Source organism: Microcebus murinus, chromosome 18 (genome assembly GCF_040939455.1).
Source record: "Microcebus murinus isolate Inina chromosome 18, M.murinus_Inina_mat1.0, whole genome shotgun sequence".
NCBI classification, from domain to species: domain Eukaryota; kingdom Metazoa; phylum Chordata; class Mammalia; order Primates; family Cheirogaleidae; genus Microcebus; species Microcebus murinus.
In genome coordinates, this window is record NC_134121.1 from 33,095,703 (window position 1) to 33,121,904 (window position 26,202).

The window sequence follows — 26,202 nt, forward strand, 5'->3', positions numbered from 1 at the left end:
GTTTGAGGTTGCTGTGAGCTAGGCTAACGCCACGGCACTCACTCTAGCCTGGGCAACAAAGCGAGACTCTGTCTCAAAAAAAAAAAAAAAAAAAATGGAGAAAATTAACACAAAGTAGAAAAGGTAGACAAGGAACATTTCTTAGATTTGCAGTAGGAAACTACAAATACTTTACTCCTTCTCAAGGACATTAAAGCAAACATGGAGTCTGTGAAATAAGAAATTTAAAAGGAGATGAAAAGATAACAGTAATAAGATCAAACAGTAGCTGGCACAACTATGGAAAACAAATTGAGAAAGATAATTACAGAAATTAAAAGCATCTTAGAAACTCAAAGTGTAGAGCTGATATTATCAAAAACGAAGTAGTGATGTTGATAGCAGTCTTGGGAAAAGGTAGCTAGAATGAAAGCTAAAGGACAAAAAAGTGGAAAAGTGATCTTAAAACAACATTGGAAAGCCGGGCGCGGTGGCTCACGCCTGTAATCCTAGCACTCTGGGAGGCTGAGGCGGGCGGATTGCTCGAGGTCAGGAGTTCGAAACCAGCCTGAGCAAGAGCGAGACCCCGTCTCTACTATAAATAGAAAGAAATTAATTGGCTAACTAATATATATAGAAAAAATCAACCGGGCATGGTGGCACATGCCTGTAGTCCCAGCTACTCGGGAGGCTGAGGCAGGAGGATTGCTTGAGCCCAGGAGTTTGAGGTTGCTGTGAGCAAGGCTGACGCCATGGCACTCACTCTAGCCTGGGCAACAAAGTGAGACTCTGTCTCAAAAAAAAACAACAAAAAAGACATTCAAATATATACTGGAAAACATAGCTAAACTGAAGATCTGAAGGTGGGGATCAAAAAGCTTATTACTGGTGGCTCACGCCTGTAATCCTAGCACTTTGGGAGGCCGAGGCGGGCGGATTGCTCAAGGTCAGGAGTTCGAAACCAGCCTGAGCGAGACCCCGTCTCTACCAAAAATAGAAAGAAATTAATTGACCAACTAAAAATATATATACAAAAAATTAGTCGGGCATGGTGGCACATGCCTGTAGTCCCAGCTACTCGGGAGGCTGAGACAGTAGGATCGCTGAGCCCAGGAGTTTGAGGTTGCTGTGAGCCAGGCTGACACCACGGCACTCACTCTAGCCTGGGCAACAAAGTGAGACTCTGTCTCAAAAAAAAAAAAGCTTATTACATAGCAGACAAAATTAAGAACTATAAACATCAATGTAGCCATTTGCAGTTCCCAATTTATAAGATTAAATTTAAAAATGTGCATGCGTGTGGGGGTGTGGGTGTGTTATTGGGATTTGACTTACTTACGCAGTTAAGCAGGATGGAGCTAGTTAGGTAGAATTCACGAGGCTGCCTCCCAATCTGATGCTGGACACAGAAGTTCACAGGGCAAGCAGTCACGAGGGAACAACGGAAGCAAAAGGGGAGAAAAACAAGAACAACGTGAATCCCACAAGCAGGATATGGAGCCAGATGGGACAGAAATGCCCGCCAGTTCTTGAGTCCTTCTTCACAGTGCCAAGCATACTCGCCTGGCCCGGGAGGTGGACGCACTCCAGGAGGGTCCAGGGGAAGGTGGAGAGTTACTGGCCTGGCTGCTAACAAGCTGAGCCAGCAGAAACATGACACATGTGTGGGCTACAAATGGTTGCTGCTTCACTTCCGTCCTGGAAATTTTCACAAGAATCTCTTGTAGGCCACCCTAACATGTTTCCAGAAACATACTGGAAAGGTAATTCCAAAAACTGCAATTCAGCCTAGCCACATTGAAACATTACAAAAACACTACAGTCCACCCCTTGTCAGTCTGGCACCCATAACGTTGCCTTAAACCATACTTAATATCCAACATGACATCCCTCTTACAACCAAAACCACTAATCTTTTCCCCAGAAGAGCGTCAGAGTCCCTTTCTTTTTGTTTGTGTTTTTTTGTTTTATTTTATTTTATTTTTTTACAGTCTCACTCTGGGCTAGAATGCAGTGGTATCATCATAGCTCACAGCAGCCTCAAAAACTCCTGGGCTCAAGCGATCCTCCTGCCTCAGCCTCCAGAGGAGCTGGGACTATAGGTGCGCACCAGTAGGCCTGGCTAATTTTTGTATTTTTTGTAGAGATGGGGTCTCAGTATGCTGCTCAGGCTGATTTCAAACTCCTCGCCTCAAGCAGTCCTCCTGTCTGGGTCCAGAGTCTCTTTTTTGTCTTTGGATAATATTCATTCTTCTCCTAGCTGATTCACACTCCCTCCTTGACACCTTGTAACGTAAATATTTACATATGAAGTTAGGTACTATTAGCACATCTTAGATGACGAAGGGACAACAGAGGAGATGAAAACAAAAATATTTGGTCAATATTTATTAAGATAGATTCGCATCAAAATAAAGAAGAAAAACTCTTAACTACTCCAGTCCTCATTTCTACAACAGCTAGTATCTATAACTGCTGCACCTACAACCTAGTCCATATTTCTTTCACCCTCAGCAACCAGCTCAGGGGCTCATAGCTGCTTGCCTGATGGAATGACCCAAACCTTCTTTTCTGAAGGGTCGAGTGGTCTAAATTGGGTTGCTGTGGTTCTCCACCGACCTTTCTCAGAGGATATGGGCGTGCTGAGGGGGGCCCTGCATCTCCTCCTCACCTCCATTGTGCAGTAACAACCCGATGTTCCCCAATACTCGCCATCTGTCACTTCCACCGGCACTTTGCCTCTTGATGCAGTGCCCAGAAAGGCCAAATGGTGGCTTCAAGGTCCCGCTCAATGGAATATCCGCCGTGTCTCCTGGTGAAAACATCTACTCCTCTATAACTAATACCTCTAGACCAGCAGAGACTGAAGTCACAGGGATGGGAAGCAGACGTTTTACTACCAGATCACGAGGGTTAATAGTGAGAGGTGTCACTTTCCTTTTCCTCCCTCGATTCCTGGACTCGTGAATCCTGGGTCTGGGAGAAACATGCATGTGACACCACGCCCTGAAGGACAACGCCCCAGCCCCGCATGGCATCACCACCCAGCTGGCTTGAGAGAGCATGTTATGTAGCAGAAATAAGGGCCATGGGCCAAGTCTAGGAGCTGATCACAGGATCTTAGGGCAGGAGAAAATTAGCCTCAGGCGGGGATGAATGAATGGGCTACTTCTGGTGCCCCAAAAGGTTTCAAGTCCCCCAGCTTCACTGACATCTACCCAGATGACTCATCTCAACGTTCAGAATCCCGTTCCTTCCCAACCAATGCACTAACTGTTAACAGAAGAGACTCCCAACTGTGGGGTGGGAATTCCATTTGTGTTGTAATTCGATGCTTTGCTGATTCACCAGGAGTCACGAGCCTCAATAGCATGCTATAACTCACAGCCAAATTTTTTATAACAAAGGATTCACAGCAAAAGCAACAGGAAAAAAAGATATGCAGTGGTGGAGGCCAGGGGCATCCAGCCCGGGTTTCCAAGCTTCTTCCTTTCCAAGGGCACACTGGAGTGCTCACTGTCTGACAGCGAACCACAGGGACACGTGTACAGCCTCTGCCCAAGGAAGCTTGTTTTAGTCTCAGGGTCCAAAGGGGCTGGTCATGTGGGCATAACCTACGAACTCTTTCCTCATACTCTGCAGGAATAGGCTTGGGGCTTGGTTTTCAAAATCTCAGCTCTCCCACTGCATGAGGGATTGTTTCTTTCAGGACGATCCTAGAAGCTATTAGATCCTTTATGCTATGAATTAAAAACGAATGTCCTAAATTCATCCTTTTTTTTCTGAGACAAGGTCTCACGCTGTTGCCTAGGCTGGAGTGCAGTAGTGTCATCATAGCTCACTGCAGCCTCCAATTCCTGGGCTCAAGTGATTCTCCTGCCTCAGATTCCCAAGTAGCTGGGAATACAGGTGTGCATCACTGCGCCTGGCTAATTTTTCTGTTTTGTGAGACGGGTTCTCAACATCATTTTAATTTTTTAATTTTAAAGAAATGTGACAATCCTTCGACAAAACAACTATACTCTTATAAATTTATTATAAGGAAATAAGGATGTGCTAAATTTTCTATGTTTTGTGAGACGGGTTCTCAACATCATTTTAATTTTAAAGAAATGTGACAATCCTTCGACTAAACAACTATACTCTTATAAATCTATTATAAGGAAATAAGGATGTGCATAAAAAATATAACTATTAGGATGAGTCATCAGAGCACTCTTCACAATAGCGACAAACTAGAAATCACTTGCAAAGGACTGGGAGTTTGATAAAGAAATGTTGGTCCGACCTTAAAAGGAAGTGCTCAGCAGCCACTAAAAATGTCACAGAAGAACATTTATTGACATGAAAAGGTGTTGAGGGCATATTGGTATGTCAAACAAAGTAGACAGTAAAATAACACACAGCAATGATTCCATTTTTGTAAAAAATATATCTGTATATATAGCAAAAAAAGATCTGCAAGGACAGACACTAACTTGGTAACAGTGCTTATCCCTGGGAAGGGACTCTACGGGTTTTTATTTTGTTCTGTGTTTATCCGTATTTCCCACTTTTTCTATAAATCACATCATTTGCTTCTGTAATAAGAAAAAAAATCAATCTATTATTATCCTTCATTTTGATTAAAACAAGTCCATTTTAAAAGTCTTACAGGTTTTTTAAGAAGCAGAAATGATTTTCAAGTTTCTCTCAGAGGCAACGATGTTATCCTCTGCGGAAGCGGGTAGGAACCTTCACGATCGCAGCCCGAGTCGGATTCAGGGAAGAACTGGGGCTTCCTGCGGCTTCGGGGTCCTCGGCTCGGCTCCTGTGCCCAAGGTCCAACCAGGTCAGTTCCGGCCCGTCCATCCTATTCCTGCTGAGTCACCATTCTCATCATCTTCAGAGCCATGTCCCCTTGGTCAGAAGGAACCTAGGACCAAGCAGCATCTGAGTCAGTGCTCCTGGGGCTGGGGTCAGGGGCAACATCCTGAAACCTTGCTCCCAGAAGGCAGCCACTCTGGGATGGCAACCTGTGAGGACAGCTGCACCTGGGCACATCCCTCAGAGAGGGTCCCTTCTGCAAATGACCCATGAGCTGGGCAAGAGCTGTTCTGGCCCTCGACTGTGTTGGGTGGCAGGGGCCTGGAGAAGGCGGCACTTAGGAAAAAGTAAGTTCTGCCCCATTTGGGGCTGATCTGTTGATTTCCTTATAAGGGCTCTACTTATGTCACTGGGAGCCAGCCTGTTCAAGGAAGAAGGAAGATTCTAGACATTTTACAGGATTCTCTGTGTAGGAGGGCTCCCAGAGTGGGAATGGGGTGGAGAGGCCTGGGGGAAGCTAACAAGAGAGCCGCAAACACACACAAGGCCCTTGGGATGGCATCTGAGTTTTGCGTTGTTATTCAACTCCTTTGTTTTCCTTCAGATTTTTAGAATAAATCCTTTAAACAATTTCCTTGCCACATACTATCAAAGGGGGGAGGGGTAGAAACCTCAGTTTCTCCTCTGCAAAGAGCGGGGTGGAGCGGATGGTCTCCCACTTCTGCAATTCCCCGGCTCCATGATTCTCTACGGCACACCCCTGTCCTGCCAAGAGTCCCCAGGAGCCACAGGCACAGTGGGGTACCCCAAAATGACATCCAATCAACCAAAGGGGAAGTGGTTTGGGGATGACTAGTAACAGCCTTCAAGGGCTATTTTAAGGCTGTCCCCAAGTGATCTGCTGTTGTATATGTGACAAACCAGGAGGAAATGGCCCGAACTCCAGCGCGTGAGCGTGTGGTTCCTTTGTGCCATCCTCTCCCACCAGCCTCAGCAGGGGCCTCTCTCTAGTACAGGTTGAACATCCCTAACTAGAAAATCCAAAATGCTACAAAATCCGAACCTTCTGGCCGGGCGTGGTGGCTCACGCCTGTAATCCTAGCACTCTGGGAGGCCGAGGCGGGAGGACTGCTCCAAGTCAGGAGTTCGAAACCAGCCTAACCAAGAGCGAGACCCCGTCTCTACTATAAATAGAAAGAAATTAATTGGCCAACTGATATATATAGAAAAAATTAGCTGGGTATGGTGGCGCATGCCTGTAGTCCCAGCTACTTGGGAGGCTGAGGCAGGAGGATCGCTTGAGCCCAGGAGTTTGAGGTTGCTGTGAGCTAGGCTGATGCCACGGCACTCACTCTAACCTAGGCAACAAAGCGAGACTCTGTCTCAAAAAAAAATAAATATCGGCCGGGCGCTGTGGCTCACGCCTGTAATCCTAGCTCTTTGGGAGGCCGAGGCGGGTGGATCGTTGGAGCTCAGAAGTTCAAGACCAGCCTGAGCAAGAGCCGAGACCCCGTCTCTACTAAAAATAAAAAAAAAAAAAAAAACGTTAATTGGCCAACTGAAAATGGAAAAAAAAAAAAATAAAGGAATAAAAAAAAAAAAAAAAAAAAATAAATAAATAAATAAATAAATAAAATAAAATTTTAAAAAATGTGAACCTTTTTGAGTGCCAACATGATGCCACGAGTAGAAAATCTGACACGTGACCTGGAGTGACTGGTCGCAGTCTAAATGCAGGTGCGCAACATACAATTTATTTCGGCATCCCCAGGGGGTCCGGTACAGTGCACAGAAACGTTTTACTCAAAACAGGCATCACGGGACCAGACTGGAAGCCTGCCATTGTTTCTTGTTGCTGTTGTTTAATACCTGATACGGGTATTCTGGTGATGCTACTATGTTGCTCAGTTACCCTGAACACATTATTTTCCCATTGTATTAATGGTGTCATACTTTTACTGTTAAGTACTTATGTGTGAATAAGTGCAAGAAAATGATTGCTTCTCAGTAGCACATAAATTCAGAGTCAGGAATGGCGGTGATGCCAAACAACCACAGATTGTCCCCACGGGTGGCTGAGATAGTGACGCCTTGGCTTTCTGATGGCTCAAGGCTCATGCACAACATCATTTAACTATTATATAAAATCACCTTCAGGCTAGTGTACAGCTATATATGAAACATAAATGAATTTCATGTCTAGACTTGGGTCCTATCTCCAAGATATCTCATTACGCACAGGCAAATATTCCAAAATCTATGAAAATCTGAAATCTGAAACCCTTCCGGTCCCAAGCATTTCGGATAACAGTGCTTTGCTCTAAGACTTCCTGCTGGCTTTTCCCGGTCAATGCTGGAGGTGCTCGGATACCCAGCGCCATAAACCACGCCCTCTCCCTCCGCGCCCGCTGCCTCGCTTGTGCTCGCTTCAGATTACGTCTCTTCAAGGGGTGGGCTGCTTTCCTGCACCTTCTTGAAGCTGCTGTCTCCTCTCCACACTACTCATTCACTTCCCCCTACCTTTCCACTCTGGCTTCTGAAACACTTAACACAGTTGCTAGAGACATCCGTGCAACCAGATCATTGCCCACGTCCCAGGCCTTTATCTGAGAGCGTGCGGCACTGCAGGGCCCTCCCTGCCCTGGGGAGGCCGAGCGTCCTGGTCTCCCACCCACATCTCTGGCTGCTCCTCTCCGTCTCGTCTGTGGGCTCCTCTTTCACCTCTTGCCTCTTAAATACTGGTATATCCTTTTTTGCACTTGTCTCCCAAACCTCCATCTCCAAGGACAAATATTTGTCTTGACTCCAGGTTCCCACGTATCAGTTTATATATTCAAGTTGCCTAAAGGACATCCCATGTGGCTGTTTTACAGGCAATCAAACTCAGTTTGTGCAAACTGCCTCCATCCCGAACCGCAGTGCTGGAGGGGAAGCCTGGAAGCCACCTTTCGTTGCTTTTATGCCCCGAAGAATTACCAAGTGCCGTCAACACTCCCATCTTACACGTGACCAAATCCATCCACTCCGTCCCTTCTGGATTATTTGGATAGCCTCATCCACCAGCTCTCAGCCCCAGTCTTGCCCCACGCCCCTCACTGCTAGAATATACTTCTTAGACAAATCTGACAATTTCACTCCTTTGCTTACAACTCCTCCCTGGCGCCCTGCTGCCTGAGCTCCTTGGCGTGACTAGCAGAGCCCCTTCCGCAGCGTCCCTCCTGAGGCCTCACTGTCCAGAGGCTTCTCTGGACCTGGTATGAGCTGCCCTCCGTTCTCCCCAACATCCTCCTCTGTACCAAACTCACTCCTGCTCATCACATGGGGCACAGGCTCCCGGACGCCCGGGGCTGGGCTGGCACCCTTCCCCGGGCCAGTCCCCAGCACTGCCCGCGCCATGCCTCTCTCCACCAGGAGCTGCTGGGCACAGGGACCGTGCACCCCTCACCCCTGTGCCCCAGCGCCCGGCACAGCACAGTAGGCCGCGCTTGGGAGACACTCGGATGCTGGCTCAATACATGAACTAAAGAGAAAAGCTTGTAGAGTCTTCATTTCTGGGACATTTTAAGAGGAGACTAACAGTTAGGAAGGTTAAGAATTAAGTTGTCCTGAGTCAGACAGATATTGTGAGGCCAAGTCCATCAGACACCCAAGCGTCTTCTTTCTCCTGGACACTAACACCCTAGGCGGCACAATCCCTTGCTGGGGGGAACCATCCTGTGTGCTGCAGAATGTTCACCAGGAGCCTGGCCTCTACCCGCTAGATGCCAGCAATGCCACCCTCCCCCAGAATTATGACAATGCAAATCAAAACCACAATGAGATATCACTTAACTCTAGTAAGAATGGCTTTTTTTTTTTTTTTTTTTTTTGAGACAGAGTCTGGCTTTGTTGCCCAGGCTGGAGTGAGTGCCATGGCGTCAGCCTAGCTCACAGCAACCTCAAACTCCTGGGCTCAAGCAATCCTCCTGCCTCAGCCTCCCAAGTAGCTGGGACTACAGGCATGCACCACCATGCCCGGCTAATTTTTTCTATATATATTAGTTGCCCAATTAATTTCTTTCTATTTATAGTAGAGACGGGGTCTCGCTCTTACTCAGGCTGGTTTTGAACTCCTGACCTCAAGCAATCCACCCGCCTCGGCCTCCCAGAGTGCTAGGATTACAGGCGTGAGCCACCGCGCCCGGCCAGTAAGAATGGCTTTTATCAAAAAGTCTCCAAACAACAAATGCTGGCGTGGTTGCGGAGAGAGAGGAACACTCCTACACTGCTGGTGGGACTGCAAACTACTTCAACCTCTGTGGAAAGCAATATGGAGATACTTCAAAGCGATACAAGTAGATCTACCATTTGATCCAGCAAGTCCACTACTGGGCATCTACCCAAAAGATCAAATGACACTCAACAAAAAAGACACCTGCACTCCAATGTTTATAGCAGCACAATTCACAATTACAAAGTTGTGGAAACAACCCAAGTGCCCATCAATACATGAGCGGATTAATAAAATGTGGTATATGTATACCATGGAGTACTATTCAGCTTTAAGAAGCAATGGTGATCTAGTACCTCTTGTATTTTCCTGGATAGAGCTGGAACCCATTCTACTAAGTGAAGTATCTCAAGAATGGAAAAATATTGCTATGACATTCTGTTAACTTCTAGCAAAAGAAAAAAAAAAAGAATGGAAAAATAAGCACCACATGTACTCACCAGCAAATTGGTATTAACGGATCAACACCTAAGTGGACATATAGGAACAACATTTATCGGGTGTCGGGCAGGTGGGAGGGGGGAGGAGGGGATGGGTGTATACAACTACAATGAGTGAGATGGGCAACATTTGGGGGATGGACACACTTGAAGCTCTAACTCGAGGGGGGATGGGGGGCATGGGCAATATACGCAACCTTAACATTTGTACCTCCATAATATGCTGAAACCAAACCAAACCAAACAAAATCCCCTGGAAAAATCAACCTCTGTGGAGAACCACTAATGTCCCTAAGGAGTAGCTTATCGGGAGGGCACTTTGGTCACCCTATAATCTCCATCAGCACCTCCTCAGCCACCCAAGTGGACACACTATGTGCTCACTGGGCAAACAGAGCTTTAAGACCCGTCCCCCTAGGCCCACGCTCCAGCCAGCTTGTGGCCCCTCAGCCCCTTCTACACGGAGGCTCTGTCCCCAGGCATCATGAAGCTGATGGCAACAGGCGGGGCCGTCCCGACTCACAGCCTACAGGAACCGGGGGTCCTGGAAAGAGAGACCCTGTATGTGGGAGCCCAGGCCAAGCACAAGGCTGGGGGAGGCCAGGGAAGCATCTGGGCCCTTCTGCCTCCTGCAGCTCCTTCTCTAACTCCTTAGCAGGTGTGCGTGGGGGCAGGGTTTAGCGTGTGCAATCTCCCTCAGCCTGAGGAAACCACTCGATCAACACCCAACCTGAGGGAAGACCACGTGCTGGCCTGGCACGTACGGGAGTGGGACAGCCTTGGGAGTGGGACAGCCTCGCCACCGGCTTTGCACCCACAGCCTCCTCTGCACGGACATCCCAGAGTCGCCACGGCTCAGAGACCCTCCCCACCTTGCACCCTGCCCGGTGACAGCCTCACCAAGCAGCTCCTCCCGGCTTTCCCTCCCTGAACACGGGCAAGGAAAGGGAATTTCTCCCTTCTCCTCCTAGCACAAACTGACCCTCCAGGACAAACTATTAAGGAGAAATTAACTTATTAATTCATTTAAACAAAAAAGTAAAGGACAGAGAGTCCACCATAACTCTCTCAGGAGGATTTACTCTTTTTTTTTTTTTTAGACTAGTCAAGTGCATTAGTAAGGAGGGGGAAAGTAGTAGAACAAGTAGTTCAATCTGTAACTGACTGTGAACAATCACGTGAGATAATTCACTACCTTCAGATAAGCCAGGATTTACTCTTTAAAATGAGGTTCTAAATGCAAAAAAACCGAAGTGCTAATAGTATAATTTCATTAGAGAATTTGAAACACTCCCAAGCCCGAAATACCTCTAAATAAGACCAATCCAGTAGTGGACACCCACGTAACGCACTGCCCGTGGCTGCCCTCTGGACATGACTTTCAGTCTGGAACAAAAGCCCTCTCTCACCATGTGACCAGCTTTCAGAATCCAGTAGAAAGCCAGGTTCTTGTGGGACTTGACAAAAGCAGATGTCTCTGAAGACTCAGGGTCGCTGTACAGGGCCTTCCACTTGAGTTGGTTGAATTTGGGCAGTTCTGGCCACTTCAGTTTCCGCACCCAGGCCTCCTGACCTGGGGAGGGGACACAGAGAAGGGCCTGGCATTAACAACTGGGTAGAGTAGGGAAAAATAAAAAAAACTAGGTCCAAAAACTTGGTGTTTCTCAAACTGCCACATGCATAAAGCTCATCCGGGATCTTGTAAAACACAAATTTTGATTCAGGAGGTCTGGGTGGGGCCTGGGCATCTGCATTCCTTGCAAGCTAGCAGTGACATCTAGGCTGCAGGGGGAAGCCTGAAAGCTACGGAGTCTGACTGTCTTTGCCTCGGCCTCTCCCACCACCACCTGCTCTTTAGGAAGGGAACTGGGGACCTCCGGAGGCTGACAGGACTGTCAGGAGGACCAAGGAGTCTCTGGACTGAGTACACAGGCACGAGGGGCACCTGGGCAGTTCGTGGAAGAAACACAGCAGCCTTTCAACCTGTCCTCAGTGCCCTTGCTTAAGAGTTGCAAAAATATTCAATCCTGCTGACTTCAAGAGGCGCATCTTATCCGCCAGACCTCGTGCCTCGATTTGCCTGGGATTCTGAGAACCTGTCTCTGGGCCCCTACCAGGCCCCACTGAAGTCGGAAGTGAGCACACAGGTGACAGGCAACAGGGCAGGCCCTAGGATTCCACAAAGGCCATTTTCCCTGGGTCTTCAATGACGCTTTCCCTCAGTTAAATAGTGCGTTTGCCCAACTGCCAGGAAAATGTCTTCTTTTCTAGTTTTGTGGTGGGCAGGTGTTGTTCTTTTCTTTAATCACAGCTAAGGGCCTCAAAGCCTGGAAGGGCTCGGGCTCCTCTGCAGGGTGGCAGCCATGAGCAGCTGCCCCCGATTGGAGGAGTCAAGGTCAGGCATGGATGGACGTAACAGGAAGTGGCCTTCCTCCTGGCACTTCCACATCACCAACCCCAAGACCCACATGATGTGTCTGAGGCCGGTTCCCTTCCAGCTCGACCCCTGAAACTGCCTCCACATGTCCCTCAGAGTCTGTCATACCCATGGTGTCAACGATGAGGTCGAGCTGTCCGTTATACACGGTCACGTTGAGCCCAGTCTCCAGCAATTCATCCACGATGCTGATGACCGGCTTCATGAAGTCACCCTCCATGTTCACGAAGACGTTGGTAGCCTGGCCTGCACACGGGGAAGGGGAAAGAGGTAGCCGCTTAGAATATGCCAGAACAAGAGGTACCCTTCAGCCCGGAGCATCCTGGGCTCTGGCACCTAAAAGTAACCACTATGCAACACCTTACAAAGACTCAATGCCCAGGTGCTCACAAACAGGGATGAACCAGCCCAGAAATCCGTGCCTGCCTGGTCAGGTGGAAAGGAAGTGTGAATGGCACATGCGGTCCACTCATGTTTCCAATGAGGAACAGACACCTGGAGAAGGCTACTGTCCAAGGAAACACTCCTTAGACTGGGACCCTCAGGGAATAAATTGTGCTTTGGGCCAATGTTAGTTTTCATCTAGGGCCAGGTTTCAAGTTTTTTTGTTTTGTTTTGTTTTGTTTTTGAGACAGAGTCTCACTCTGTTGCCCGGGCTAGAGTGCCGTGGCATCAGTCTAACTCACAGCAACCTCAAACTCCCGGGTGCATATGATCCTCCTGCCTCAGCCTCCTGGGTAGCTGGGACTACAGGCATGTGCCACCGCACTTGGCTAATTTTTTCTATTTTTAGTAGAGATGGCATCTTACTCTTGCTCAGGCTGGTCTTAGAACTCCTGACCTCAAGCAATCCTCCTGCCTTGGCCTCCCAGAGTGCTAGGATTACAGGTGTGAGCCACCATGCTCTGCCAGGTTTCAAGTTCTGAACAAGTGGGCCTACCTTATAATAAACCAAACCAGACCTAAACCAATTCAGAGCTGGCCCTCAGAAAAATAGAGCAAGTGACAAGCCCCATGCAAGAGAGGAGCTGGTCAGCACAGCATTCCTGCCATGTAATAAATTCCTGACCATTAGCATCACCATAATGATAACGAACAAGCACAATAACAGCAGCAGCTACAATTATTTGCCTGTCGCTGTGTTAGGTAAGTATTTTACATGCAATATCCCATTTCTTCTATAGCACTACCCTGGGAGTAGTGCTGTACAATTCAAGAAAATAAGGCCCAGAGAGGTAAAGGGACATGCCCAGGGAGGGTGACACAGCTAGTCAGTGGCAAGCTGAGCTCTGAACTCAGGCCTGGCTGACTCCAGGTGTGCATGCTTCACTGTAAACTGGAACTCAAGACCTGGGGGTATTGGCCAAGGACAGTCCGTCCTTTCTAGCCCATATGTAGACAGATCCAGAGCCAAAGAGAGTTTTCTCCATCAGCAATCATCTGCAAAATCATAACCACCGTGCCCATCCAGCCACTGGGCAGGGAAGGTCCCTCTAACCAGAGAAGCTGGGGCTGGAATATGTCGTCATAAAGATAAAACGACAGAGGTGAGCTGAAAAGTGGTGCCCTTGAGGGCCTGACCCACACCTGGCCTCCTGTCATTCCTCACACCTCAGTGCTGGGACAGGCCCCACAGCTGCACCCATCCCTGCAGTTTCTGATACCATGACACCATATTCTATCTTTTTATTTGATCTAATTAATTTTTCTTCATTCCTAAAAACCTCTAGGGGGTCAGGGGAAATGGAAATACCAGGTAAAGGATGAGCTCTCTGGTGACTGCAGTTTGACACAGGATGGTCCATGTCCCTTGAGAAAGCCAGGACCAAAGTCAAGTCTTGGCCTCAAGGCAGCAGCCAAGGGACCCACCCTAGAAAGAGCCTTCTAATCCCACAGTCTTGGGGTATCCTGGACACAAATGAGACAAAACCCTCCCTCTTCATCTTGGAATGTTTTCTCTCCAGAAATCTGGAATCCTGTCTGCTTGAGGTCTTCCTGGAGAACTCAGTAGGAACTTCTCCCAGATTTCTACCTGGCCCTGGTCTCTCTAAGGATTCCAGTATTTCCTCACTGTGGCCTTCAGCCCAGGGCGCAGTAGATGCCAGGCCGCCTCCGGCATCAGGGCGGCTGGGAGAGCTGGTCAAAACCTGTCCAAGCACATGGGTGTGCCTGACATTCTGCAAAGGATCTTTGGCTGGAAACTGCATCTGCAACCAACTGTGGCCTTGGGCATGGCTTTTTCAGCTTCATTTTTTATTACAGTAAATTTCAAACTGATCCCAAAGTAAAGAGAGGAGGACAATGATCCTCCAGTGCCCATACTATGCTTCAACTACTGACCCATAACCGATCATGTCATTTTTCTCCCAAACCCCTTCTCTACGAACCTCTTTTTGTGAATCAGTTTTGACGTGTCATTTACTATCTCTGCATCCCTTCGCTCATCCATAAAATGTGGATGGCAATAGTGTTTTATCAGCAAATACCATCACCACCACCAAAACTCTTCCTACCAATTAAGGTCTCTGAATTTGCATCTCTCCTCTTCCTCCAACTCTACAAACGGCGCTTAATTAGGTCACTTAAGTACCTCCCCAGGAGCAATCCTCAGGAATGATTTTGAGCTTCTTCCTGATGGGGCCGTTCATGAGCTGACTTAAGGCATCTGGCTGCAGGTGTCTCACGTGGCGCTGACAAAGAGGAGCTAAAACCAAACTGGTACACGGTGAGTCAAAGGACCGGAAGTGAGACCAAGAGGACATCTTTACCGAGCTGCTGGGGATACTGCACAGTAACTGGGGTGGGGGGGTGGGGAGGGGTGTCAGTTTCAGCTGGAAAAGCGTCACCTTGATTCACCCCAGAAGGAGGAAGAAAGTCAAAAACACATTGAAAGTGGAGAGGCTCTATTTATTTATTTATTTTCTAGTGTTCTATAGCGCTGTTGGGTGAATGGAGAGGCTTTATTAGCCTTCAGAACAGCCAGAGAAAATCACCTGGGAAGTGGAACGTAGGGGTAGCCTGCAGCCTTTGCATACCTCCGAGGACGGCAGGCCTCCTGCATCCAAAGGGAAGCTGGTCTGCTCAAAGACAGCTAACTAAACTCAGCCTCTAACGGAACTGATGTTGTAATTTGGCATATTGAAGTTGGTTCCTAACTTCAAACATTATTCTAAGTGACAGAAGCCAGACACAAAAGACTAACTATTGTATGATTCCATTTATATAAAATGTTCAGAAAACATTTTATATAAATGGAATCTTGAGAGAGACAGAAAGCAGATTAGTGACTGCCTGGGGCTGGGAGTGGCAATGAGAACTGACTGCAAACAGACACGCGGGATCTGTCTGGGGTGACGGAAATGTTCTAAAACCGGATTGTGGCGATGACTGCACAATTTTTGTGAATATACTAAAAACTGCTTACGATGAGTACATTTTATGGTATATAAATGATACATTAATAAAGCTTTTAAAAAACTAGGTTCTTCTCGCATGGAGGCTGAGACAGGGTTTAAGGACTTCAAGGCTCACTCACCTAGGTGGCTCTGTGTGAATTCTAGACTCGACTCCATTGCAGACAGGGGAGCGCTTTTAGTTAGGATGTTATAGAAGTTCACTCCATCTGTGTTCTGAAACAGAAAAGTATACGTGGCTGTTTGTCTTCTTTATTTTTCCATCATCGAAGCTGCAAAACAGAAAGGAACATGGCTCTCCATCTTATCCAAGGACAGCTTTAACTTTGTAAATTTGCTCAGATCAGAAAGAAAGACAGTGCTGAAGGCCCAGAAACCAGTTGTGCTGGCCAACTCTCCAGGGAGGGGTGAGCAGCTCAGATATGCAGAGTTCAGACCCTGCAGGAGTACACGAAGCACCTGTGCGTTGACTTACAAGAACAGAATTGCTAAGGGTCCTGCACGCCCAAATCCTTGGCCAGTGCATCCTTCCCTCTGGCTCATCAGAGTCAGAATGCTCCTTGGCAAAGGTCCAAATAAGGTGTGCAGATACCCAGCTAATTTTTAGAAGAAAAAAGTAGAAAAAGAAAAAAAAAGGTCCAAATAAGGGAATAGGTTGTCTCTGAACTATATAGACTCTCGCCTCTGCAAGACATAGTCTTTCTTATAGAATCCATACATTCAGTCAAGCACAAACAAGTCTTACAGGCCTAGGTGGCTTTCTGACCCTGTAAGGGGCCACTTCGTCATTGCTCAGACCTGACAGCTTCGTTATTTAGCATGCAGCCATTTCCAGCTTTGTAGGGAGGCTCAGGATAGACACCCCCATCCTGACAGTACCCACCACGGGCCCTTGTACCCACCAGAAAAAAGCCAAGCAGGCTGGCCCCTGAGTGTGTCCCCTTTTACCTGTTCGATGACCATTTCTGCTTTCCCCCAGAGCTGAGTGGCCTCTGTGTAGAGCCCCTGATCTACAGCAGCCAGGACTTGCTCCGCAATCTTAGACACCTCGGCCAGACCTTCGTCTTCGAGAAGAGACTAGAATGCAAGCCAGGAACCAAAAGGGCCATGTTACTTGGGAACATCACTCTGGCCTTGCCACAGTGAGGGAGGGGTGGAGAAAGAGTGGGAGGAAAGAGGACGGGAGGGCATAGATGAAAGGGTATTGTTACGAGTCACATATTTGTTGGAAGAAACAGCAAACTGTTAACTGAATACAGATGGTGGGTATGTAGGTGTTCACAGTGATCTTTAAACTTTTGCATATTTGAAAATTTTATATATTAATAACAAAAAGGGAATGAAAAAATTATGTTCCTTATGCCTGGAAAAATGGAATAAGTGTGATGGATCAACAGTTCCTAAGGAGCATAGGCAAACTCATCTAGCCTCCCCCTTCCTAAGGACAGACCCAGAAGAGGTCAGCTGAGCTGTCTACCATGGAGGACGCAGAGTTGGGGACCCATCTACTCACCATGCTGTATAGGTAAGGTCCCCAGGAGACCACTGAATCTAAAGAAAACCACATATGTACAAATTAAGTGCACAAATCAAGTATATTGTGGCTCTGTCTTTCCAAAGACAGACCTAACTGGTTTCCCTCCAAACCAGGAAGAGATAGAAGCAAGAAACCAGTGGCTTTGGACTTGAAGGCCCCTCACTGCACCGGTACCCATGCCAGAGGAGGGCTGACATCTCAGTGGCTGGAAGGTGGGACAAGCGTGTGGGGGCCTTTGTGTTGACTCAGAGGACTAATGGCACATTAACCTGTCCCCATGCTGGCCCAGGAAATGAGCCATCGCCAGTGACGCCATCCCCAAAGGCAGGCTGTGGGTGTGCGGGTGGAGGCTCTTATCTGCAGACTTCTAGGCTTTTTGACAGCTTAAAATATTTCCCCGCCCTCACATTTCTGCGCTGCATCTTGTTTGCTCCTCCGGCTCAGAGACATTGGCTTCTGCCAAGGAGCTAAATAAGGAAGAAGACTAACGAGTTTGTAACTCAAGTGTCTGCGGCTGTACTGCCAATCAGCTCACCCCCATCCTACCAGCATACTGAGAATTTACTCAGGCCCCGAAGGCAGCAAAGAGCTTGGGGAGATATAAATACCAGCGACACAATGCCTGTCCACAAGGAGAACAGTCAGCCTTGGGTTAGACAAGTTAATGACTCTCATATCACTAGGTAAGACAAGTGGTGTGAGACACATGCCAACAAAGAACCAAGGGCCTCGACGGATGAAGCACATGTCGGTATGTTGCTCCATTGCTTAAAACCATCCAACGGCTCCCTAAGGCCAAGGATCTCAGAGTAGGTCTCAAATAACCTCAGTTCTGCAGGATTTTAATCTAGAAGGAAAAAAATGACTTTTTCTTTTTTCTTTTTGAGACAGAGTCTTGCTTTGTTGCCCAGGCTAGAGTGGGTGCTGTGGCATCAGTCTAGCTCACAGCAACCTCAAACTCCTGGGCTCAAGCGATCCTCCTGCCTCAGCCTCCCGAGTAGCTGGGACTACACGCATGTACCACCATGCCCGGCTAATTTTTTGTATATATATTTTTAGTTGGTCAATTAATTTCTTTCTAGTTTTAATAGAGACAGGGTCTCGCTCAGGCTGGTTTCGAACTCCTGACCTTGAGCAATCCACCCATCGGCCCAGAGTGCTAGGATTACAGGTGTGAGCCACCACGCCCGGCCATGACTTTTTAATTAAATACCTTTGGGACTAGGCAAAATAAAACACATTTCTTTACCGCAGAACTTCTCAGAGACTTTACTGTGCCTTGTCAACTTGGAGAAGGTTGAACCAGGATTTAGCACTTCTAAAACATACGTGACCATGGAGCCCTTTGTACAGCACCTCATTGGACTAGTATTCTTCAGAGTACACCTGAGAAATACAGGAATACCAGGTCCTCCGAGACCTAGCTATCATCCACCTCTGCGGCTTAACCTTCAAGCTCATGCCTTAATTTCTTGAAATATAAAATGGCTTGCAATTCTCCAAGGCATCCCATTCCCTGCTTGATCTAGACCAGGGATTGGCAAACTCTTTCAGTAAATGGGCAGACAGTAAATAATTTTGGCTCTGCAGGCCAGCCGGTCTCTGTCACAACTGCTTCAACACTGTTGTTGGCAGCCTCCAAACAACCATAAACAGTATGTAAATAAAACAGGTGTGGCTGAGTTCCAATAAAAAATGTATTTACCAAAACAAGTAGCAGGACAGACTTGACCCGCAGGTCCCAGTTTGCTGGCATTTGTAGACCTGCAAAGTCTATTAGAACTTTCGGCAATGATGTAAGTATTCTACGTCTGTGTGGCCCAAAATGACAGCCAATAGCCACATGTGTTTATTGAGCACTTGATGAGTGGATAGTACCACTAAGAAACTGAAATTTTATTTAATTTTAATTAATTTAAATTTATAGGCATGGTGGTATGTGCTTGTAGTCCTAACTACTTAGGAGGCTAAGGCAAGAGGATCGCTTAAAGCCAGAAGTTTGAGGCTGTAGTGAGCTATGATCGTGCCAATGCACTCTAGCCTGGGCAACAGAGTGAGTCCCTGTCTCTAAAGAGACAATGGTACTTTTCCTCCAATGAGGAATGCTTTTGGGCTGAAGGGACAATAACTTCAGTGGGTCAGGAAAGATGCATTAAGATCCGGATAGGCAGATTCATAAGGAGAAGTAGGTAATGGCAAAGACAAAAAGGTAGATTCCAGACAGGATGAATAGCATGTGCACAGCAAGGAGGCTAAACCTCCTGATCTTGCAGGGGTAGTACAGCCCAGTGGTTAAGTGCATGGATTGCAGTACCTGCTGCCTAGGTTTGAATGCCAGCTCTATGGCTTTAGCTGGGCGACTCTAAGAAAGCTGCTTAACCTCCTTGCGTCTCAGTTTCATTATCTACGAAATGAGGATAATAACAGCGTCCATCCCATGGAAGAGTTGTAGGGATTAAATGAAATTAGCACATGCGAAGTACTTCGTGCTGTTGTGAAACTGTGATGAGACCCGTGACGACATGTGAGGGCTAGCACTGTAATTTTAAGTCATAAACAACTATTTTTTTGTGCTCCCAAACAATGATGCCCAGTTATGAAACTGCAAACCTCTGAGTTGCAAGGTCTGGTGATAACCTGTCTTGCCATCAGCGTGAGCAACAGAGCAACACCTGACGAGAAACCTGCTGGCCCCTCATGCCTCTGATCCGACTTCTGCAGCTTTATCATGTCCTATAAGCACCACAAAGAGGCCGGGCACGGTGGCTCACGCCCGTAATCCTAGCACTCTGGGAGGCCGAAGCACGTGGATTGCTTGAGCTCAGGAGTTCGAGACCAGCCTGAGCAAGAGCGAGACCCCGTCTCTATTATAAACAGAAAGAAATTAATTGGCCAACTAATATATATAGAAAATATCAGCCTAGCATGGTGGCACATGCCTGTAGTCCCAGCTACTCGGGAGGCTGAGGCCGAGGCAGCAGGATCGCTTGAGCCCAGGAGTTTGAGGTTGCTGTGAGCTAGGCTGACGCCACGGCACTCACTCTAGCCTGGGCAACAAAGCGAGACTCTGCCTCAAAAAAAAAAAAAAAAAAAGACCAAAAAAGATAAAAAAGAACACCGCAGTCCTCCCCTCCACACCGACTCAGTTTTATGCCTTTTCAGTCCTGCCCTAGAGATGTCAAGCATGAGGGTAAGAAATAACCATTCCAAGTAGCATCACAATATCCTGAATCCATTAAGAACAAGGCTCTGTAACAAGCTAGATCTCTATCTTTTAGGAGGAAAATATTGGCCGTTATAAATTATTTTCACTTATAACATTAATTATTATATTGTTATATCATTATGTTATATTATATTATTGTTATAATATTATTTTTAAAAATCGACCCATAGTCACAAATCATAAATGTACCTTTCAAAGAGTTTTGACATAGGCACATGCCCATGTGACCACCACCCCAATCGAGACACAGGGCCCCGACAGCCCAGAAAGTTCCCTCACATCCCTTTCCACCTAATCCCCCTCCCCCTTCAGAGTTAGAATTCTCTTCTGAATTCTAACTCTATAGTTTGGTTTTCCCTGTGAAAAGTCACCTTTTGTTAGGTTAGAATATTACATTAATATAATACTACTAGTTTTCAACCAGGGGCAGTTTTCTCCCCCAGGGGACATTTGCCAGTGTCTGGGGCATTTTAGGTTGTCACACTGGGGTGGGTGGTGCTACAGACATCTCATGCATAGAGGCCAAGGATGCTGACACATGTCGTACGATGCACTGGACAGCCTCCCACAACAAGGAGTGACACTACCCAAACGTCAACAGCACTGAGGTGGAGAAACCCTGGTAGAGTTAAGCCCACCATAATGACAATTTCAGCTGTCTGGAGCCACACCCTGGGTGTCTGCGACATAAACAACTCTTATTTGCACTCCCAACAAGGATGCTCAGTTATGAAACCGAGAACGTCTGAGTTGCAAGACCTGATGATAACCTTGTCTCGACAACAGGAGTGACAGGCGTGAATTTCACCCCAAACGCTCAGGCCGGCGTCAGGGTGGTAGATGGGACAGGACGACAAACCAGATTCGCCCCCGTGCCGAGCCGCACAGACCTGTGTTTGAATATCTGCTGGGCCACTCATTCTTTGTGTCAGAGTGCACGTCCCAGTGCCTTTCTGAGTCTTTAAAATGTCTCCAACCGTAAAATTTGGTTCTTTTGTTTTGATAATCGAACTGAGAAAACCCAGTTCAGAACTTAGTGGCCCATGGTAGGTGCTCTGACCCTCCATTTCTTGGATGCTCCTGCGGCAAACACGTTCTGTGCTGACTTCTCCAAGGACCCAGAACATTCTACTTCCTTATTCTTTGATCTAGACAGCACAGCCCAAAGTCCCAGGAAAGGATGGGCAAAGGGAAAGGAAAGAAGTGCCTGAAAAATTGCATACTTACCAACAGGGGAGATCCAGGAATCACCCAAAGCAACCCCAGAAAAGGTGCACTTGATGGTCCCCTGCTGAACAGCCTGAAAGAAGAACCAAGAGCCATCCTCGCCATGGTGATCCAGAGGCCTATGTCCCCTGTCCCCCTCCTTGACAGAGGAAGAAGCCAAGCCTTCACACACTGCCTCTCCTGAGCACAGAAAACTGCCCACCCTTTGCAAACTTCCCTAGGTATTAAAGGACTACAGACACCCACAAGAGAGCAAGGGTAACTCTTTCCTCCAGGCATTTGCAAAACAAATAGGAACTGTCTGAGCTTCTCTTTATCTTATTCACAGGTGTTGTCAGAATGTGTGTTAGTGTGAGGTGCAGCCCTTAGTCTTTCTTAGGAGGGGCCTTGCCCCCTACCTGATCTGTGATTTCTCACAAGGTGCTGGGTGGGAGGGGCACTGTGGGTGCAGTCACCCCTGCCAAGCAGCAGAGACTGAAGGACTGAGAAACCTCCTTAGGACGCCCTTGGGGGTGGAACAGGTGCCTGGGGACTAGAAGCTCATGCCTATCTGTTCCTTCTATTCATTTCAAAGTAATACATCTGTCCAGGAGCAGAAAATTAGAAATAATCTAAACATTTATCAATAAGACAGGCTGTAGGAATTATGGTTATTTCCATGGGACATGATGATCTTAAAAAAAGAATGAGAGGCCGGGCGCAGTGGCTCACACCTGTAATCCTGGCACTCTGGGAGGCCGAGGTGGGCGGATTGTTTGAGCTCAGGAGTTCGAGACCACCCTGAGCAAGAGTGAGACCTTGTCTATACTAAAAAAACAGAAAGAAATTAGCTGGACAACTAAAAAATATACATAAATATATATTAAAAAAATTAGCTGGGTATGGTGGCACATGCCTATAGTCCCAGCTACTCGGGAGGCTGAAGCAGGAAGATTGCTTGAGTCCAGGAGTTTGAGGTTGCTGTGAGCTAGGCTGATGCCACAGCACTCCAGACTGGGCAATAGAGCGAGACTCTGTCTCAAAAAAAAAAAAAAAAAAGAATGAGAATGCTCTTATGGATATGAACAGATCTCTAAGGCGTATTGTTAACTTTTTAAAAGAGTTATAGTGTATAACTATCATTTGTATAACAAATACTATCATTTGTATGACTAAATGTAAAAAAAAACATTGGCATAGTTTATATAAGCATGCAAGACCCCTGGAAAAATACAGAAGAAACTAACAACAGAGACGGCATTAGGGAATGGGACAAAGGAAAGAGGGAAAACCTTTATAGTATGCTTTTTACAGTTGAATTTTGAACATTGTAAATGCACAGGCTATCTAGAGATCTAAAATAAGAAAACAATGAATATCCTGACTTTAAACATTAGTAATTAAAGAGAAAGAATTATGCATTCATCTGGCTTTTCCAGAAGGAACTTATTTCAGAGTAACTTGAACAGCCCTACGTGGTGAGGGAAGTGGCACTTCATGGAAGAATGCCAGCTAATAGCTGGGGACACAATGACAGGAGGAGAAAAGCATCAATATGAAACTCCTAATGAAATTACTGACTGACGCGAGAATTACAAATTGATGTTAAAACTGTTGGGTGAAAGAGGAACTGAACATCTAGATAGTACAAAAATAACACCCTTCAGATAACTTTCTGTCACAGAGACTGTAACAGTTCAAGGTAGGGATCAGACTAGATCTAGACATTTGTGCCTTGTGATTTGATGCAAAGCAAGTACATATCACCTATGACAGAGGCCAGCAATTTTTCCTATAAAGGGTCGGATATTAAATATGTTAGGTTTCATGGACCAAATGCAGTCTATGTTACAATTACTCAACTCTGCCAATGTGGTGCTAATGCAGCCACAGGCAGTAAGTAAACATGAGCGTCCCAATAAACCCTTATTTATGGATGTTGAAATTTTAGTTTCATGTGTCATAAAATATTCTTCTTCTTTTTATTTTTACTTCAATACTCCCAGAATCTTTCATTGATCAACTATAGTTCAACACCAGGTACATATAGCATTAGCAAAAAACAAAGGTCTGTGCTTAGAGTTCAGTTTCCACCTACAACAACCTGTTGTCTTTCTTTTTTTTTTTTTTTGAGACAGAGTCTCACTTGTTGCCCAGGCTAGAGTGCCGTGGCGTCAGCCTAGCTCACAGCAACCTCAAACTCCTGGGCTCAAGCGATCCTCCTGCCTCAGCCTCCCGAGTAGCTGGGACTACAGGCATTCGCCACCATGCCCGGCTAATTTTTTCTATATATATTAGTTGGCCAATTAATTTCTTTCTATTTATAGTAGAGACGGGGTCTCGCTCTTGCTTAGGCTGGTTTCGAACTCCTGACCTTGAGCAATCCACCCGTCTCGGCCTCCCAGAGAGCTAGGATTACAGGCGTGAGCCACCGCGCCCGGCCCCTGTTGTCTTTTTGTCTGCCTCTTCCCATTGCAATTCTCTCCTGACTCACTAGTTCCATAACGACAGGTGAAGACAGCTTTACTGGTAACCTAGATCTTAGAGAAAGCACAGCCCCAGAAATAAAGTGGTCTCTTCAGTATCAGATACTGCCAGGAAACTTGGAGGCAACCCAGGTGTCCTGAGATTGTCACTGTTCTTTTATAATAAAAACTTTTCATGGCTCTTACTCCAGACTTAATCTTACTCTGCATGCACACAGCCCTATTCAAAGTATATTCAACATCACATGAGTATAAAAAAGTAACATAGTCAATTTTCTGTCCCAAATCATAACAACAAAGTCATCTTCTCTCTTACCTTATAAAGTTCTAGGGCAATGCCAGCTGCCATTTTTCCTCCATAGGACTCTGAGAAAATGTAGAATGGAACTGTCTAGCAAGAAAATGAATTTACAAAACATTAAATATCCTGATTGCTTTTTTTTTTTTTTTTTGAGACAGAGTCTCACTTTGTTGCCCAGGTTAGAGTGAGTGCCATGGCGTCAGCCTAGCTCACAGGCAACCTCAAACTCCTGGGCTCAAGCAATCCTTCTGCCTCAGCCTCCCGAGTAGCTGGGACTACAGGCATGCACCACCATGCCCGGCTAATTTTTTCTATATATTAGTTGGCCAATTAATTTCTCGCTCTTGCTCAGACTGGTTTTGAACTCCTGACCTCGAGCAATCTGCCCGCCTTGGCCTCCCAGAGTGCTAGGATTATAGGCGTGAGCCACCGCGCCCGGCCCTGATTGCTTTTTAATTTACCCAAATTAACTTCAAATCTGCTTTTGCCTTTTCCCTCTGTATGTGATTATCAAGTCTGGTTAGAATAGTGACTCCAAGGTCATTCTTTCTAAAAAACCATCTCTAGCGATGATAAAAACAAAAGTCCACAACCCGAACTTAGGAGTAAAAAGGTTTGCTCTGAAATCAGCCTGGCATTAAACTCTTGACTAGGTTTATGCTTATTCTGATGGATGTAGAGTCGCTACTGCTAGCCCTTCACTTAGCTGTTCCTGAGTCTTTGCTTACCTGGAATTCTTTGTGGCAATCGAAGAAGGACTTCAGGAGAACCATCATGTCTGAAGCCACTGTAGCCAGGTTCCTGGCATACGCGTTGCTCTTGTTCACGTAACTGAACCCACTGCCCACAGGATTATCCACAAATAGGAGACTGGCCGCCTGCAGCTACACGGGCCACAGAGGAAAACCAAATGTTGCAGTTAGTTGTCACCAATTATCTTCTTATTTTTATTTTATTTTTTTAGAGACAAGGTCTTGCTCTGTTGCCCAAGCCGGAGTGCAGTGGCACCCATCATAGCTCACTACAGCCTTGAACTCCTGGGCTCAAGAGATCCTCCTGCCTCAGCCTCCTGAATAGCTGGGACTACAGGTGTGTGCCACCATGCCTGGCCACCAATGAACTTTTGACTAATCAGGTTAGCAAGAACCACAGTGAACATATCAGTGTAGTGATGATACCCTTGTTGCTACAAAGGATCTTAAAAAATAAGGAACAGAAACACAGACTATAGCCAAAAAAAAGCACCAAAAAAAAAGGAGATAAGAAAGACAGAACAACACATACATGGGGAGCAAAGAATCTACACTGTTGCTTTTCCTATAATTCAAATGAGCTAAAGGTAACACACTAGTTAGTGCAGGTGGAACCACGCAGGACAGCCTGTGCACTAATGAGACAGCAGCAGTGCGCTCAGAGTCTGAACACCACCACCCATCAGTTTTCTGTGAGATGAATCCAATTTCCACATGGGGCTGGCTTCCCTGTACACTTCAAGAGCAGATTTTATTCTAATACCTTTTCCAAAGAGGCTGAGAGTTATAACATTTTACATATGAAGGGATCCTTAGGGATGACATAGTCCAGACCCATCCCTTATTGATCAGGAAATTAAAGGCCAGAAAGAGTCCAGGATGTGTTCAAGCTCACAGAATTGGATGGGTAATGGCAGCGTCAGGAGTAGGGCCCGAGTCTCCTCACTCCTTGTTCGGTAGTCACTGGACATACGACACGCATATGCCCCGTCACACTGCCCTTTTAGTTCTAGGAGCCTTGGGGACAAGCCAGTGGGGCACTCTGTGCTGCTAGAAGTGACGCTTCAGTTGCAAACAAGCACAAGAACATTCCAGGCCAAGAGGACAGTGTGTGCAAAGACAGGTTAGCTCCTGATGGGAGAGGGAGGCTGGAGGAGGCGCCCCAAGGAGAGGGAAGCACATCTGTAGCCACAGATGCCACCACAGAGCCAAGGACGGCCACAGCCTGGGTGAAACCCGCAACGTGCAACAGCCCAACCGGCAGGCAGCGTGGTTCTGCCGATCGGTGTTTGGCAGCTTGGGAGTCGGGACCAAGCAGTGGACAGTGGGACTGACCCAGGGCCAGGCTT

The 26,202-nt window shown here is 46.8% G+C and overlaps 1 protein-coding gene across 1 annotated transcript in view; it reads right to left on the minus strand.

Moving 5' to 3' along the window:
- Positions 1 to 4,301: 4,301 nt before the first annotated feature.
- The window catches only part of SCPEP1 (serine carboxypeptidase 1), a 29,459-nt gene continuing 7,558 nt past the window's right edge, over positions 4,302 to 26,202 (minus strand). Inside the window, exons 4-13 of the mRNA XM_012748577.3 lie at positions 24,830 to 24,985; positions 24,117 to 24,191; positions 21,336 to 21,408; positions 16,859 to 16,896; positions 16,294 to 16,422; positions 15,468 to 15,561; positions 14,523 to 14,636; positions 12,041 to 12,178; positions 10,905 to 11,068; positions 4,302 to 4,894 (exon numbers count right to left, since the gene is read on the minus strand). Of these exons, the coding sequence (XP_012604031.2) occupies positions 4,832 to 4,894; positions 10,905 to 11,068; positions 12,041 to 12,178; positions 14,523 to 14,636; positions 15,468 to 15,561; positions 16,294 to 16,422; positions 16,859 to 16,896; positions 21,336 to 21,408; positions 24,117 to 24,191; positions 24,830 to 24,985 (1,044 nt within the window). The 3' untranslated portion in view covers positions 4,302 to 4,831. The remainder of the gene's footprint in view (positions 4,895 to 10,904; positions 11,069 to 12,040; positions 12,179 to 14,522; positions 14,637 to 15,467; positions 15,562 to 16,293; positions 16,423 to 16,858; positions 16,897 to 21,335; positions 21,409 to 24,116; positions 24,192 to 24,829; positions 24,986 to 26,202) is intronic.